This window comes from Panthera leo, chromosome A2 (genome assembly GCF_018350215.1).
Source record: "Panthera leo isolate Ple1 chromosome A2, P.leo_Ple1_pat1.1, whole genome shotgun sequence".
Lineage (NCBI taxonomy): Eukaryota > Metazoa > Chordata > Mammalia > Carnivora > Felidae > Panthera > Panthera leo.
The window spans coordinates 142,438,617-142,456,671 of NC_056680.1; the positions used below are offsets into that span (position 1 = coordinate 142,438,617).

Genomic DNA, 18,055 nt, shown 5'->3' on the forward strand with positions numbered 1-18,055 from the left:
GAATAAATTGCCATATCAGCTTACATAAATAGTTCCATCTAACGTAGGATTCCTTCTGGCAATAGCATCACGCATCATTTTGAAACGGAACACAGTGGTTGCCCTTCACGATATCAAACACAAAAGGCTGGCAATGTACTCTGTACATCCCATTGTCCCTTAATAGTCCATTATGCTCATGCCAGCCATGATACATGATGCAAATGTGGCCCCAGAGTCACATGGCCCTGAGTACCACAGTCTTGGAAGTGTATCTGAACTGCTACAAGAGGCTTTTTTTTCCTCTCTCAATGCCACAATGCCAGAAGATATGTTTAAATCATTACTTAAAATTCCTTTCCCGACCAAGCCTCTTCCCAGAGCTGTTAACAAGAAACAAAATGTGCTGACTTGAGTTTTACTTTCTCTCTTTTCCCCTGCCTTCCCCTTGTGGGGCCCCCAGTGAGTCATGAAATGGCTCTGGTCAGGTAACATTGAAAGAAGCGAAGAAAGAAGCCCAGTATCTGTCAAACATGCAGATGTTAGAGAGCAAAGACTGTGCAGCACAGTTTTGCCAAGGGACACGACCCCTGAAATAATTGGCACCTATTTCAATAAACTATTCATTTCATAGCCTTCTGATTGTACTATTCTTGAGCCATTTATTTTCAAGGAAACCATAATTATTGCTTAGTTGATAAGTTATAAAGTAAACTGGGAAAACACACTCCTAATTCTCAGGCTAACTCTTTCAGGCCTTCAAAAATGACATAAATAGATTCTGATGTTGTTTCATATCTGCAGAAGGGTGTTTTTATATTATGTTCTTCTATCGACACAGTAAAGTGCAAATTGCATCTTAAAGCTCCCATCTAGTGCCGGAGTTTCCAAGCAGAATTGCTTTAATGAGAAAGTGACTTTGGAAAAGGAAACAAAAGAATGTGATTTTGTTAGGGCTAGGCAAAGGAGGAGAAGCACACTCTTGCCATGACTTGGGCATTCAGTTTTGAGGCATGTAGAGACCAGCTGGCAAGGACAAGGGGAAACAAGGCTAGCTAACCTGATTACAGAAGCTGATGCCTCAGGAGAAACTTGAGTAGCCCAAAGCCCAGTATCATCCAAAGGACCAGGTCAAATGTGGGCTCAATTCAGAAAGAACTCCGTAAATTCAGCAGCTATCATTGGTGTTATGAATTGAATTGTGTCTCCCAATTTTCATTTATTTTCATTGCAGTTGTAATTAAGTAAGGGTCATTGAAAATGTAGTTAAGATGAGATCATAATCATATGAGGTCACCCAATATGAAGTCATATTGGATTAGGGTGGGCCCCTAATCCTATACAACCGGTGTCCTTATAGAAAGGGGAAATTTGGACACACACACACACACACACACACAGAGTGTATGCCATATGAAGATGCAAGCAAAGATCAGAATGATATGCCAACATGCTAAGGAACAGTAAAGATTGCTAGCAAACCATCAGAAGCTAGGGGAGAGGGATGGACCAAATACTCCCTTCCGATACTCTAAAGGAACCACCCCTGCAGATACCTTGATCTAGGACTTCTAGCCTCCAGACCAGAAGACAATAGATTGATGTTGTTTAAGCCACCCAGTCTGTTATACTTTGCTGCAGTAGCTCCGGAAAACTAATATAATCGGTGATGAGAGTTAGGTAGCAGGAAAAAAATAACTCAAAAGAGGGACCACACTGTTGATATGACAGATTCTGGCCCTTTTCAATCATTTGCCTGGGAATCTCTGAAAAAGAACCTTAAACCATCATTTGAGGCTAAGTTCCCTTATTCTAGTGATGTGACACTAAAAGGATGTGAGAAATGTAAAAGTAACAAGCTAGAGAGGGTCAGGACCCCAGCACATAGCAGGGGCCCACTCCATAGGCAGGGCTATCCTCAATGGCTTTGTGCAGAGTCACACCTCAGCAGCTGGGCGAGAATACAGGCAGGACTGAACACCTCCAACCAGTCAGATGAAAGAGTTGACAAGGAGTTGGCAGTGTGTCATGACCCAAACCTCAGAGTCCAGAGTCTGGGGCAGAGCCCCAGTCCCAAGGATCCAGAGTGTGAATCAAGGATAGGACAACACTATAAGTTTGCAGTGACCTAGAGACAGGCTCAGGGCTCACCCCAGGACCACCACCAGGGTCCATCATGGCCAAAACATTATAAAGCCTGTATGCTTGTGGGCTGAGGCTGAGGACAAACTGTTGGCCCTTCGGTTCGGACTCAGGAACTGAACAAAAATGAAAACACTACCAAAGGCATAGGTGATGCTGGGTAGGAGAGATCAGGGAGAAGAAGAGCTAACAGGAGAAGGCAAGTCATCAATGGATACATCTAAGTAATCATCAGTAGATCAAGAAATAAAAATTGTCAAAAACTATATGCATTTTATACATATTAAACATCTCACAAATACACACAACATTCATTACAAAGTTGGTATCATAGTCTACATTCAATTTTTTGTGCTGCCTCTTTCATGGGAAACTATGCTTCTGTTGAAGTTATCTAACTTCATTTCACTTCACATCACATGGTGTCCTAACTTTCTTGGAGCTTGGGGTCCACAGACTGCCACCCTCTGCTCTGTTACACAAGGTCTTTTTGTTACATGACTGCAGGACACCCTCTTTTGGGCCCTGTGTTCTTGGGCAATGCCTGTAAATGATGCCTCTGTGAAGGCAATGATCACATCCATTTGTAATTGTTTGTTTGCTTGTCTGAATCCTCTGATACACAGTGCCCAGCATGGAAGCAGAAGCCATGATTCATCTCTGTATCCTGAAAGCTTAGCGCAAGTGTGACCTGACACAGGGTGTGTGCACAATAAATGCAGGCTGAAGAGACTAATGTGTAGGTTGAAAAAGGAAGAGGAATGAGCAGAGTTCCAATGCTGATATTTAATTAATTCATGCATTCAACTAGTGCCAACACTATTGTAGGTAACATATTAGGCCAAAAAAATAATAGTAAGATTGGTCACTGCCAGGAGGTACAAAGCAAGATTCAAGAATAAGGAGTACTGGTTGCCTTTAATTGAACACTTACTTGGACCTCACTGTGCCTTATTTGTTCATTGAGCAAAATGGACATAGGCTCAGGGCAATAAGACCACTCCCAGGTCACCTACTGCTGAGAATGAGTTCCTAACACAATACAAGCTGACAGTTATTGAGCATTTACCATGTGCCACACGTTGTTATGATCTCATTCACATCTTGTACAGTTGTTAAACCCATTCCACAGATGAAAAATTGGGGCACAACAAGATGAAGTTACCCAAGGTCTCACAGCTAGGATGTGAAAAATCTGGAACTCAAACCAAGAGCGAAAGAAGCATTTAATCACTCCCTAGCACTGTCTGTCCTAAGGGACTGGGTGTGGTCTGTACCTACAAATTATAGGCTTTGGTATTTGCCAATAAGAAAATATTAAATTCTGAGTGGCTTAACAGTATGGAAGCCCCTTAAGTTTCCCATATAGGTTACACATCAGCAAAGAAAATGTATAAGCCATTATTGGAAACATCTCTGCCTTTCAGTTCCCAGAGCCTGAGCAAGTCTGACCTCTAGGCTCACAAAACCAACACGACAATGAATATGGTAACATGGCCACTCAACAGGAATTCCTGAAGCATCAGTTATGTTCCAGGCCCTCTGCTGGATATGGAGGGGTGGGGGAGGGTGGTCCTTCCCCTGAGAAAAGCACAATTTAGCAGAAGACAAACAGAGAAATTGCCATTATGGTCAGAGCACCAAGTGATGCCATAGGGACCCACAGGGGCAAATCAACAGAGAAACTGGCATTATGGTCAGAGTGCCAAGTGGTGCCACAGGGACCCACAGGAGCAAATTGCTGAGGACGAGGCAAGATATTCCAAACTTATCCTGGTATCTCAACCCTTCTAAGTGGCAACTAAACAACCAGACCAAGCAAAGACAACTGCCAGGTGACACAATAATTAATATTGTGACAGGAGTAGCAAGAATAAGACTCAGGGTAGAAGACTTACATGGTGGTTGTGAGGAACTAATAAAGAGAACAGAGAGGAAAAGCTACACAAAAGCCTCCTATATTTCTTTTTTTTTTTTTTTAAGTAGGCTCCACACCTATGCAGGGCTTGAGCTTACAACCCTCAGATTAAGAATCAACATGCTCTACTGACTGAGCCAGCCAGGCACCCCAACAAAATCCTCCTTTCTGATCTTCCTGGTCTCTCAGGAAGCATATGAATAAGCTTGAGGGTGATTAACCAATCAAGCCAAGCCCTCTCTGGCTATTTATCCTACACACCAGGCAATACATCTACCACTCTCATAATATATAGGTCTGCCACACATTGGGGAAAAAAAATCCATATTATCCCCATTCCTTTCACCAGTAACACCTGATATTAAATAGCGTGTTAGAGTTTATGAATAGCATTCACAAGTATTATATCATTTGATGACCACTGAGAAGAGGGCACCCATTTTTCAGACAAGAAAATTAATCCTCAAAGTCTCATAATTGAAAAAGACAGATTTAAACAAGTTCTTAACTCCAAGGTGGGTTCCACTACATAAAACTGCCAGTGTTTACTAAACACTCAACTACAGCATCAGAACCAGAGATTTGAAAGTGCTTATTGAATGTTATTTGCTATTTCACATTAACAGCAGCTGCTGCTAGTTAGCAGTTCCTAAGCCCTAAATATTAAAAAAGGCCAGGGTGAAGAACAGCTTTGAAATGATGCTCTATTTGATCAGGTTTTGCAGGAATTGTTAAAATCATATACACTTTCTCTGGATCCCTATAAAGCTTCTGCAGGATCACTGCACCTGCAGTTCCAATTTACAATTTCCTCAGCCCTCCTTTGAAGTTATTCTTGCCAATTACCTGGTGTTAATATTAATTAAATATGATTTGCAACTTGAAATGTGGTGTTATCAATGGAACTCAGCTGTAGGAATATAAAGTAAAGTTTTCAATTGAATTTAAATGTTTCCTTTCATTCATAGTATTTTACAACATTAATACTTCTGTCAAATTGATTTTTGCCTGCTGGAAGTCATTTTTCCAAAGCAATGAACATCTGAGGGAAAAAAGCTGCTCTTTATGTATTCCTTTCTTTCTGTCATTGAAAATACTTTGTTTTAATCTTGAAGTGAATCCATTTCAGCTAATAGAAACTTGGTTCTTGTTTATAATCCAAGAGGAAAAAAATGCTTTCTTTTAAAACACTACTGAGTTACTTTAAAAATATGATCAGCACTTTTCAATTGTATACTAGGAACGAAGTCTCCCTGAATTTATTGCTTGACCCCTGCCAAAAAATAAATCACTATTGGCAAGTGTCAGTCATTTTATATACAAAAAAAATTAATTAAATTGGTTTATTGCATTAACATTTCAAACAGATTGTGCCAGTCCAACAACCTCTGCAACCCCTTCCAATTCTGAGATTTTAAGATTCCAAACACATGTCAGACAATAGTCAGAAGCTTCCAGCATTTGCAAATTAGAAAAAAAAAAGTCACGTATGGTAAAAGATTTGACAGAATCAGGTCTATTCTGCCCCTTGTAATGTGTGTGATGACGACTCACTAGCCTGTCACCTTCAATAAGCCATTCATAAACATGACTGATTAAAGGAGGGGTTTTGCCATACTGTAAAAATCCACAGTGAAAAGATATAATGCTTTCACAAATTCCTTTTATCTTCAAAGATAAAGCTTTAGCTTTCTTGCCCCTTATAATGATAGTGGTAGCATTAACATTTATTATCCTGTCTTCTTTTTTAAAATAATATAATAAGACAAGTGAAAGCCTATCTAAAGACTCAAGGAAGTCATTTATGAAGTCACAAGCTGCAACTCCCAAAGTTTATGATGGAAAAATGTAAGAATATATTCTGAAAGCCTTTATTGCAATATCAATGAAAACATCATATCAAATAATTAAAATAAGACAAAAGCTGAAAACTGTGGTCTTAACAACTAAGGGTGTGTAACACGGGTGATGGATAAGTCTTAACAACCAGCAGCAGTGGAGCTATTCCCTTCCCTCAGGTCACAAGAGCCCAAAGGAGAAAATAAAAATCAATTAGGCCTAAAAGGACCCTCTAGATGTCCACAATTTTCTAGGTGCCACCAAAAGGACAGTACCTTGGAATTACACAGCAGGGAGGTTGAACAGCCAGTACACCACTGTACAGGGAGTGCCCCCTGTGATCCTACTAGAAAGTTCTTAACTACCTAGAAGCCTAGGAAAGCCACACTCTTAGATGCTACCACCTACCCCATTCTGGAACCCTGAATTATCTGTTAGATCATTCCATCCATCCAAGTAGTTGAGATAGGGAGAGTAAAATTGTATATAACATTCCAAAAGGAATTTCTGAACTGGTTTTATTATGGGCTACTCCATTAACCAAATTCTGTCTACTTAGCACCCCTCACATCCTCATTTCTAACCTACTGACCTCTTGGTCTACCTCCCATTCCTTTCACTGCAAGTTATCTCCCTAAGTATACCCATCTACACTATTACCCTCCTGTTATGGGTTTTAAATTGTGTCTCCCAACAACATATGATGAAATCCTAAACCCAGTACCTCAGAATGTTAACTGGAATGGAAAGTGAGCTCAAAATGGAAATAGAGTGATCCCAAATGCAATTAAGATGAAGCCATACTGGAGTAGGGTGGACCTTTAATCCAATATGATGGGCATCCTTATAAGAAGATAAGACATAGAGACAGGAACAAGAAAGGGGAAGCTTGTGATATGATGATGGAGGCAGAGATTGGAGTGATGCCTCTATGAGCCAATGAACACCAAGGATTACTAGCAAAAACTAGAAGCTACAAGAGGTAAGGCAGGATTCTCCCCTACAGTTTTCAGAAGTAGCATGGCCCTGCTAACATTTTGATTTCATATTTCTAGTCTCCAGAACTGTGAGACAATACATTCCTGTTGTTTTAAGCCATCTAGTTCATGGTAATTTGTTATGGCAGCCCTGGGGAACTAATGCACCCCCCTCTCAAGGACACTCCTTGATTCTCTGTCATTGTACCATACGTGTTCAGCTATGCCCACTGGCAAAAGTTCTTATTCTCATATGAAAATCTGCCCAATATCCTTGAATTTTTCCTCAAGAATCCCTACCATCTCCCATCATGGAAATCTTCTTCAAAGGAGACTGAGAGTCCCCCAATAGCTACAAACCTAACAAGAGAAGAGATTCTGTCATACTCTTAGATTTGCTAAGTCTAGGCCATTATTCCCATACTTTTTTTTTCCCCCATTTATACCAATTCCCTAGCTTTACTGAATGTAATTGACAAATGAAAATTTTGAAATATGTATATGCTGTGAAGTGATTACCACAATCAAGCTAATTAACATGTCCATTACCTCATATGGTTACTATTTATGTGTGTGTGTGTGCGCACGTGTATGTGTGAGTGTGTGTGCATATGGTGAAAACACTTAAGATCAACTCTTAGCAAGTATACAAACCAGTATTGTTAACTATAGTTACCATTCTATACACTACATCTCCAGAACTTACTCATCTGGCACAAATGAAAGTTTGTACCCTTTGGCCAACATCTTCCCATTTTTCCTACTCTCCAACCCCTAGCAACCACTATTCTACTCTCTGCTTTTATGAATTTGACTTTTTCTGATTCCACATATAAGTGAGATCAAGCACTGTTTGTCTTTCTGTATCTGACTATTTCACTTACCATAGTGTCTTCTAAGTTCATCTATGTTGTGCCAAATGGCAAGCTTTCTTTCTTTTTTAAGGCTCAATAATATTACCCTTATATTTTTTTCTTTATCCCTTCATCCATCAATAGACAACTCAGGTTTCTCCATATCTTGGTTATTATGACTAGTGCTACAATGACTATGAGAGTAGGTACCTCTTTGACATACTGATTTCTTTTTTTTTTTTCAGATATATATCCAGAAGTAGGAGTTTTAGATAATATAGTAGTCCTATTTTTAATTTTGGATTATTTTCCATAACAACTGCACTAATATACACTCCTACCAATAATGTACAAGGGTTCCCTTTTCTCTGTATCTTTACCAATTCTTAGTATCACATACCTCTCTCTTTCTCTCTCTCTCAAAAATAAAGATTAAAAAATTTTTTTTAATAATAAATGTTGTGAGAATGAGCTCTGGGCCTACATCTCAGTTCCTTCCTAAGCTCTAGACAAATGTTCTTTGTTGTTTTTCTCCAAAAAGATATGTGTTGTGCCTACAATTTATTGTATTTATTCCCATCCTATCCCAAATCAACTTCTCCATTTTACTGATTCTTTTCTATTTGTGGTATTTGCATTCTCCCAATTGCCCAGGTTCAGAATTTCAAGTTCAACTTTAATTTTTTTCTTACCCTCAAGCTCTACTTCCAATCAATGGCTAAGTTCCATAGACCCCATGTCACAAATGTCTCCCAGTCTGTTATCTCTTCCATTTCCATTATCATTGCCCTATATCAAGTCAAGACTGATATTGCACAGTCCTCTCAACTGGTCTCCCCATCTTCCATTTCCCATTAATACAATCTTAAATACACATTCTGATACATCACTCTCTCCTTAGCAGTTTCCTTCATTGTCTAAAAAATAAAGAATAAAATTACCTCTCTATGAGATGAAATACTCAATTATGTGTCCATGTCAAGCTTTCCAATTTTGTATCCCATACTTCATGATAAAAACTACAGTCAGGAATGCCTTGGGCTGAGACTATAACAGCTAGGACATCAACGGACTACTTGTCTTTATTTTATTAAGTAACTCCTGTCACGCTCCCCTTAGAAGGATCTTGGCTAGATAAGAGCCATCACAGATGTCTGTGTTCATGACCATCATTCACTCATTTTCTTCACTCTTGGAGATTCACAGATACCTCCCCCAAGGCTCCGATTTGTTAAAATGAAAAATATTCTAATCAAACCATACAAGTAATTTATCACTAAACAGATTTTCATTTCACTATCATTCCATTATGATCTGTCTGAATTAATAAGATAGGAAACACTGGAAGCCCCAATTTACACTGAAATTTCTTAGCAATCAATGTTTCTAAAGAGAGAAATTCTGAACAGCAGAGTAAAGGAAAATTTATGAGTTGGGAAAATATATAATTTTATTAATAGGCAGACACTCCACCAAATGAATTTATACATCTCCTTCTCAGTCAAGATACTACGATTTTTAAAAACACACTACTAACATGGTGACAGAAATGTCACCAATGTTGTAGTAAGAGAAGCGAATGTTACAGAACTAATGAATTTCCATCAGAGTCATCAGATCATTTCAGAATGGGTTAAGTTGCTACCATTTGCTATTCCCATTAATATCATTGTCATGTAAAAGGTTTAATTTTCAGCTATTTTTGTTCTAGATAAAAATCTTTGTTATTAAAATGAGGGATGATTTTGATATTTAATATATTCCATGGCATACTCTAGTGTGGTACTAATTTGGCCTTTTCAGTATTCTGCATATTAATTGACAATCCAGCCCTCCTCCATTCCCCAGATAAGTGAGTGTTGAAATAGAATGGACAACCAATCAAGTCACAGAATACTGAAAGGATCGATATAGAAGAAACGTGTTGCTCTAATCAGGAGCATACACAAGGCACTAAAATTATTTTCTCCCATACTAATGACTAAGATAGAAACAGGAATAATGAACGTACCATCTGAATCCTTTTATGTGACAGTATTACCAAAGTATAGCAATGCTCCCCAAAAGTGAAAACTAAGTATTTCTTTTTTTAGTCAAAAGAATAAAACTGCGATTTCACTTAACTTTTAGAACAATGCATTTTATCAGATTCTGCAACAACTGGCAAATTATGTCCTGTATTGAATTTTTCATAGCAATCTGTTTCATGCACAGAAAATGTGACCTGTAGTTGAAGAATGTACAGGATCATTGCAAAAAATATATCATTCCAATACATACTCTATTAGTTTCCTTCTCTTGTAGAATTATCACTCTGGTCGTACTGAAATCAGCTGCTTAAATAATGCATTAACCCTGCTTCCAGAAGCTGTTGTTTTCATTTGAGTGGGCATTTCCTCTAAAGATAAACTTGGGATTCTAGTCCAAGAAGATAATATAATTTGTCATCATTTGAAGTTCAATTGAATGCTTGAATCATTTTTATAGCAATAACGACATAATTTAAAATTTCACAGAAAAAGATTATGGTATCATGGACACTAACAACAGGTGTGGACAGTTCTCTGATTAAATCAATTAACCCAATCTGTCCAACAGCACCAGGCCTTTTCTACATTTTCTGCAATAGCACAACTCTGGGACAAATGTTAAACACACTAACCATTGTGTATAATAAACTCTCATGCCTTATTATATGTAGAAGAACAGATCCCAGCTATCTTCACGTCTTTCCAGAGAAATCTTATTCCAATAATATAACTTTAGACTCTGCCCTTACTAATTCTAGATAAGCCCAAATCACTTACATGGTCTTTTCCTGAGCTGAAGTCTCCAAGAAAGACAACGAATTATCAATATAATTTCTTCCTTCAAACTCTCAAAAACAGTTACTCAAAAACAGCTGGGGGCACTTTAATTTTTCCACAAAATTTTGTTAGTACTCTCATAGAAAAACACCTACATTTTATTCAGTAATTCTCAATAAGAATGATAGTATTTTTTTTCAATATATGAAATTTATTGTCAAATTGGTTTCCATACAACACCCAGTGCTCATCCCAAAAGGTGCCCTCCTCAATACCCATCACCCACCCTCCCCGTCCTCCCACCCCCCATCAACCCTCAGTTTGTTCTCAGTTTTTAACAGTCTCTTATGCTTTGGCTCTCTCCCACTCTAACCTCTTTTTTTTTTTTTTTCCTTCCCCTCCCCCATGGGTTTCTGTTAAGTTTCTCAGGATCCACATAAGAGTGAACACATATGGTATCTGTCTTTCTCTGTATGGCTTATTTCACTTAGCATCACACTCTCCAGTTCCATCCACGTTGCTACAAAGGGCCATATTTCGTTCTTTCTCATTGCCATGTAGTTCTCCATTGTGTATATAAACCACAATTTCTTTATCCATTCATCAGTTGATGGACATTTAGGCTCTTAAGAATGATAGTATTTTTAAGTAACAATATGTCTCCTTTCACCCACAAAGTTATATTGTTGACCAGTGAGCGATAAGGTTTGTGCTCTAAGTTGTTTTTTGTTTGGTTCCAGTTTTTTCACATAATGGAATGGATTTACAACCTCGTGGCTAAACACACACGTAGTTAAATGCCTATAGAGATTTGGATAAGCACCTTGAAAAAAGCCCAGGACAGAGCTCTTCAGCACCTTGTTCTAACGAACGTTTTACATACTGCTCTTCATTCCAATGTAAGCTACAGAGTATAAGGTAGGAATAAAAATGCACAAAGTCAAATATGACAATAAGAATATTGCTGAAGTATAGCCTTGGGGGCTACTTCAGTATTGTTTTAAGATGATTACCAGTCTTAATCCCTCTAGTGTTGGATGTTAAATTCCACTGCCTTTTTTTTTTAATTTAATGACTTGCTAATGTAAACTTCCATCTAGAACAATCAAATAGTATGTCATTTATTCAAATTTACAGTGGCTCTAATGTGCCAGCAAACTCCCTCGTCAAAACAGACAACTTTTAAAAATGTTCGCCTGAGTCAGGAGCTCTACTTCCTAAATTAGCACCAAAGTGTCACCTTGATAGACCATGAACAACAAAATCATTTATAATAAACCCAACTTCCCCTGAGAGTGGACAGCCTAGGCCATGCATCTATAGGAGCTCTAATTATTTCATACAGATCAGAGAGCACTTAAAGATGCTCAGACTTCCACAGTCTGTCACCTCCAAATATAATCATCTGATAAATATATGCTTACCAATCTCCCTTGAGATCTGAGTGAAGGCCTCCACACCACTCTCTCCATAGTTGCCCTCAGAAGCCAGTGTCGACACATAATTCCACCCCAGTGCTGTAACAATGTCCACCATGGCTTGCGCTTGGTAGGAGTCAGGCGGAACTACCCGAGAGAAGAAGTCATACCTGGTGTTATCACTTAGCTCTGGGGCTGTGGATGCATAGCTGATTTGAGGTATCTGCAAAACAAATGACAGATCATTTCAACCCATGAGGAACCCTGTCAAACAATGAGACTAAATAAGACACAACAGACTAAATAGCCAGTAACCTAAACATACCAGCTGGAAGCCAAAATACGGTTTTGTGGCCACCAATTTAATTAGAAAGTATTATACAAATGTCTGTAGGATCACTTTCTTTCACAACACATTTATAAACAGCAAGAATGAATTTAGTTTCGCTTCAGGTTCTGAAGCCAAAGCAAAACGTTTGTGTGCTTTTTGTTGCTTCTTTTTTACATCATAAATGATAAGTTCTGGTACAGAAATGCGGCCAAAATGAAGGTATAATACATACACATATCTGAAAGGTCACCTCTGAAATTGTCTTTGGCTTTAGGTCATAAAGGTTACATGACTACAAACAGAGAATTTAATAGACTTTTTTTTACACGTGATACCATTTCAGTCTTAAGATTATTGCTTTTGGTAAATTATTTTAAATATATAGTTTTGCAAGTTTATTCACTATTTACTGATATAATCATTGAGTATCACAAAAAGATTTGGGAATACCAACTGTGTATTTTCTAATAGAAAGATCTTTCCAGTTTCCCACTCAAACAAAATCACAAAACAGGAATCTATACTGTAATTTCTTTAGGAAAAGAGAATGTTTTCTGACATACACAGGGTGAACTGCCATGTTTTCAAAATTAGGAATCCTGTGTCATTCATCCTACATAAATTCAAAGTGAGTAACAAATTAACTACATGCCACAAATCTCCCTCCCAAAAAACTTGTAAAATATAACATTTACTCATATATCCAAGTGAGGACTTCTACTCTACCAATGAAAAGTGCTAGTATAGAAGAGCACATGGACGCTAAAGCAGCACAGTGGAAGGACATTCAGGCTAGATGGGGCACATGACAAGAAATCTGGCAGACAATGAAGGGAAGGACATTTTAGCCACAAGGAACCACATGTCCAGAGGCATAGAGTCAAGAAAGGGCATGGTAGATTCCAGGAATTGCAGCGTTTCACACGGTGGGAATGCAGGATAGCAAGGGAGGAACACCAGGAAATAAAACAGCAAAGCTGGACAGATAAAGTGCTAGTCAGGTATGACAAAAAGTGTGGATTTTATCACAAAGGCATGGGGAAGCACAGAATGACTGTAACTAAGCTAGTGGTGGAATCAGATTTTTGTTTTAGAAAGTTCACCTGGCAGCAGTGGAGAGAGTGGCGGCCCTCAAACTTCAGCGTACACCTAGGTAGTCACATTCCAGCAAATTCTGACTTGGTATGTCTAGAGGTTTAGAAATCTGCATTTTACTATGCTCTCCAGAACAGTCTAATGCAGGTGAGCCTACACTGTGCTTAGAGATAAATTAAAGGAAAGCCATGCTAAATGCAGGACAACCAGTTAGAAAGTATGTAAGTATGAAAGAAAGTATGAAAACTGAACTAAGGCAATGATGGAGAGGGGTGGGGAAGGGGGAGGGTGTAGAACCTGTAAGTATCTAAAAATCAAGTAAAAGTGTAGGTAATGAGGATAAATGTGGAATGACTCTTAGTTCCATGGCTTTGGTAACTGGGAAGATGATATTTGCTATTTACCAAGCTACACAGAAGAAGAGGAGATTTGGAAGACAAAAATGATGAGTTTAATTTTGTGTTTGCTTTTTTGGATCCTCCTATGATATGAATGAAAGCAACCAAAAAGTAGGCAATAATATTGAGGATATGAAGTTCAAGAGTCTTCAAGACTGGAGGTAAAGAATGGTGGGGGCGTAGTGAAGGAGGTAGTGAAAGCCATGACAGTGCATGGGATCACCCAATGAAAGTATGAAGGGTGAAAGAAGGGTTATTTGGGAGCATGAGCTATGTAACAGTGCATCTCACCACCCCTCTGCTGCCAAACCGTAGTGTGAAAATTCAGAGGTCAAAATGACTCCAAGGTGCCCAATTCAGGTTGTTTGGTTAAAGACTCAGGTTTGACTAGTACATAAAGCAATTAACTGTGCTATCCATCAGATCCCGTGATTAACGTGAGTGCTAAGATGTCAAAAAGGCTGCAGTTCCATCTTCCCACATAGGGTTGCATAGTCTGGAATCTGTCACCCACCACACCCTGGCCAGATAATTCCCAGTCCACATGGAGGTTTTGACTCTCCTCTTGACATCCTTGAAAAGCCCTCAACATTTGAAAAACCTTTCATAGGTCTAGAGAGTCCTACTCCATACCAATGGCCAGTTAAGTAAAACTAAACTTTCCAAGATATAAAAGCCTCAGTTACCCAGGGAGCAGTTAGAACAATGTGCTTGGAGCTCTCCAGGGTGCTGCAAGATCCAATCAGCTTCTGTGTAACCTGTATCTATCTATACTGACTGTAACAATGATTTAGCCTATTTAACTCCCAATTCTGTCCGATCCTGTTCTGGTGGGATTATGTTAACTTGCTTATTAACATCATGAGACCATAAAAAACGTCTGACCTGCCTTCCTCCTGCCCCTTTGCTTTCTCTGCTAGATACACTGGCCCTATCTTGGCAGACTGTTCCCTTGATTAGACTTTGTGCCTTTCTAGTACATGACTACTCAGCAAGGACACCCCTTCAAATCTCAAACTGAACACCAAATCTGGGCCCTTTTCACCTTTTATTGCCTGCTTATAAATAACCTTGGAAAGAGACAATGAATGACTCGGTGAGATCTATCTTTTACTGAATAAAACTTTCGCAAAGATCAGGAGCATGTGCATTTCCATGTTCTAATGAAAGAGATTCGGCAGCCTGACTTTCACTTTAGAAGGAATTCTGTGCATGTGTGAGTGTGTGTGTGTGTGTGTGTGTGTGTGTGTGTGTGTGTAGGAGGACATAGGGGAGCATTCTATAGCAAATTCTATAGCACTATACCATTTCCTTGTCCTATTTGGATATATACCCTAGTTGGGTATATAATAATCCTCCCACTTCCTCAGCTACTCAGAGTCCAGCAGTAAAATGACTTACACAACCCCCACCTGGCCTATAAGAATGAGCCACCCCTTTCTAAAAATGAGCACAAAGTGTGAAAATTGAGTGTTTGAAACCAAAACTAATTATCTCAAATTACTACCTTCAGTCAGTCACTTTCAGGGCTGTTTAATTAGCAGTCAGCATCATGTTTAGGATTAATTAAACAGGTGTAAAGGGTATATAAAATAAAAGTGCAGATAGAAAATGGTTGTTTGAATAATTAGGTAAAGGACTTTCTCCCCAAAGTCTTGAGGAGTTTTCTCTTTGCAGATCAATGTGTGTAAAAGTAATGTGAGAGTACATGTTTGATTTTCCACTTGTTCAATTTTGGCTATGTTGCAGTCTACAATAATAGACATGAGGACATACTGATCATATTTTAAGATAGCTTTTCATGTTGTCATGAAGTCACATCTCATTTTAATTTTATTGTGGTTGACCACTAAGCATTGCCTCATTAAACATTTTAATTTCTGTGCATTATTCTCAAATTAACCCCCTACTGACAACTGAAGTGAAAACTTTTTTTAAAACCTGGAATGTTACTTTTTCTTTTCCCTACACTAAATCTATCCTAATGAATCCCTTCACCCTGGAGTTTCATCTACTAGAAAAAAAAAAAAAAACAGTAAAAAACAAGTGGTGGGTGAGGGACAGAAGTAGAGAGATAAATGAGAAACAAAACAAGGAGAATGTACCAAGAAAACAGGGTGTTAGGGAAAGCATTCTGCATCAGCTCATTCTTTGGAAGAAAAACATCCTTCATGAGCCTCTGTTAACTCTCACTTGCCCATTCAAAAGATACTATCCAAACTCTTCTGGATCACCAAGCCCTGATATCAGACTCTGTCCTATCCTCTTCCCAACTTCTTATCTTCCCTGTCATGCCCTGACAGTGTCTGCACTTCTGCCCATGCTGTTCCCTCTATAATCCATTCTGCCCAGATGCAATATCCAGCTCAAAAGTCACCTCTTCCTTGGGAAACTTTTGCTAATTCTCTCAGTCAGAGCTGTCTTTTGCTGTTCCTCACTCTCATAGCCTCCATCATCTGACAATACAACCATGACTGTGTGCTGGCTTAGAAGCCTCCCGCGGACAAATTCTCTATTGCTTAATTTGGTATCCCTAGCATCTTACGGAGAAAATATTAATGAATGCTTGGAGACAATTAGTTAATTGAACTGTGGCAGAATTTTGATGCAGACTCTTCCCCCACAGCCTTCTACCCTGAATCCCATCAAAATATTGGATAGGCTATTCTCCATTTGTCCTTCTTGTTCCTTCTCCTTCCTGCTATGTGTCCTAGGAATCTGCTCTGTGACTATCTCACTTGAGTTCCTTCACCTCAGGCTTCCATCTGAGTATGGTCATTAGGAGACACCAACAGAGATGGGAGGGCAGGGGACAGAAGTTAGAGTATTGATTCCCCCAACTCCTTCCCCACCAACTTGGTGTTTCTCTACCTAAGCCCTCATCTACAGCTAAAGCTCTTGCAAAGTTTTAGTGACCATTATGTACTCTTGCCCCTTTAGATCTTCCCAGTGTTGCTAGTTTCTGAGTACTTCCTATCCAGTGTTGGATCCTTTAACTGTGCCCACACCTTATAAATAGTATTTTTATTAACCTTTCTTCCATGACCCCTTCAGTGTGCCAGAAGCCTGACTAATACACCCACTCTTCCAGGTCTCTGTAGAAGAAACATCCACTCTCATGCTTCCCTACCCTCAGCCCTGCCCTAACCTCTCAGCCCTTCTCCATCCATTGTCCGTTCCAGCCTTCTCTATCACTGTCCTTACACAATTATTTCCTTTATCTTTCAGTGCCTCATCACATGAAATTGCATCGCTTGAAAACACCTATCATTTTGCTTTTTTCTTTCATTTTGCTTTTTATCATTTATTTTCCTTGTGATGAGTTTTCATAAGAATATGTAGCACTTAAATTAAGGCCATATTTCCATTACTCAAATAAAGGATATCTGGGGCAATTAATTGCACAACTCAAGATTTGTTTGTTAGGAACATTGGTTTAGTGAGAAAAAAACCTCTTCTTTTTCCACTACATTTTCACTTGAGCCCACAGAAGAAGAGATTTCCTGGGGCACCTGGGTGGCTGAGTGAGTTAAGTGTCTGACTTCAGCTCAGGTCATGATTTCATGGTTTGTGAGTTCAAGCCCTGCATCAAACTGTCTGCTGTCACTAAAGAGCCCGCTTCAGATCCTCTGTCTCCCTTTCTCTCTGCCATTCCCCCACTCACACGTGTGCTCTCTCTCTCTCTCTCTCTCTCAAAAATAAATAAACATTTTAAAAAAGAAGAGGAGATTCCTACCCCTAACCTCACCCTTGGGGAATTATAAAATGCATATTTCTACCTAGATCTCTACCTCTTACTTACTCTCCCCAAAGGAGAGAGAAGACAGAGCAAGAGGTCAGATTCTACACTTAGTGGGGCAAGAGTCATGAACAGGCTCTGCCTTTGTCCTTTGACCTGCCCACACACATCCCAGGTTTCTTTTCTCTGTATGGCAAGGAGACCAGGCTAGGCCTCCCTTTCTGGGAAAGAAACCCACCCCTCCTCTCCATATTCCACAGACAACCAGCTGTGTGGCAGAGCAGGAGGCCCAAAGCCCATGTCACTGGTTAATAAGATTTCTGTGCAGGTAGAAAAGAGTCCTAAGGTTGAGATGTAGTGTGTAATTAGGAGGCATCATTTTAGCCTCAAGTCCACACTAAATGTTTTCCAGTCCAGTTCTTAACAGACAGCCATGTGTCTGAGGAAGTTATGTGATGTTTGCCCACCTGTTAATAAAACTAGTTACTCAGTCCACGTTTAGCTAGTTATTCTAAGAATCTTGGCCTTATAAACCTTAAGAAAGGCCAAAAGTCTGAC

At 39.2% G+C, this 18,055-nt stretch overlaps 1 protein-coding gene across 1 annotated transcript in view; it reads right to left on the minus strand.

The window, feature by feature from the left end:
• GRM8 (glutamate metabotropic receptor 8) overlaps nucleotides 1-18,055 on the minus strand; it is a 756,021-nt gene that overhangs the window by 600,619 nt on the left and 137,347 nt on the right. The window contains exon 2 of the mRNA XM_042923664.1: nucleotides 11,941-12,157. Within this exon, the coding sequence (XP_042779598.1) occupies nucleotides 11,941-12,157 (217 nt within the window). The remainder of the gene's footprint in view (nucleotides 1-11,940; nucleotides 12,158-18,055) is intronic.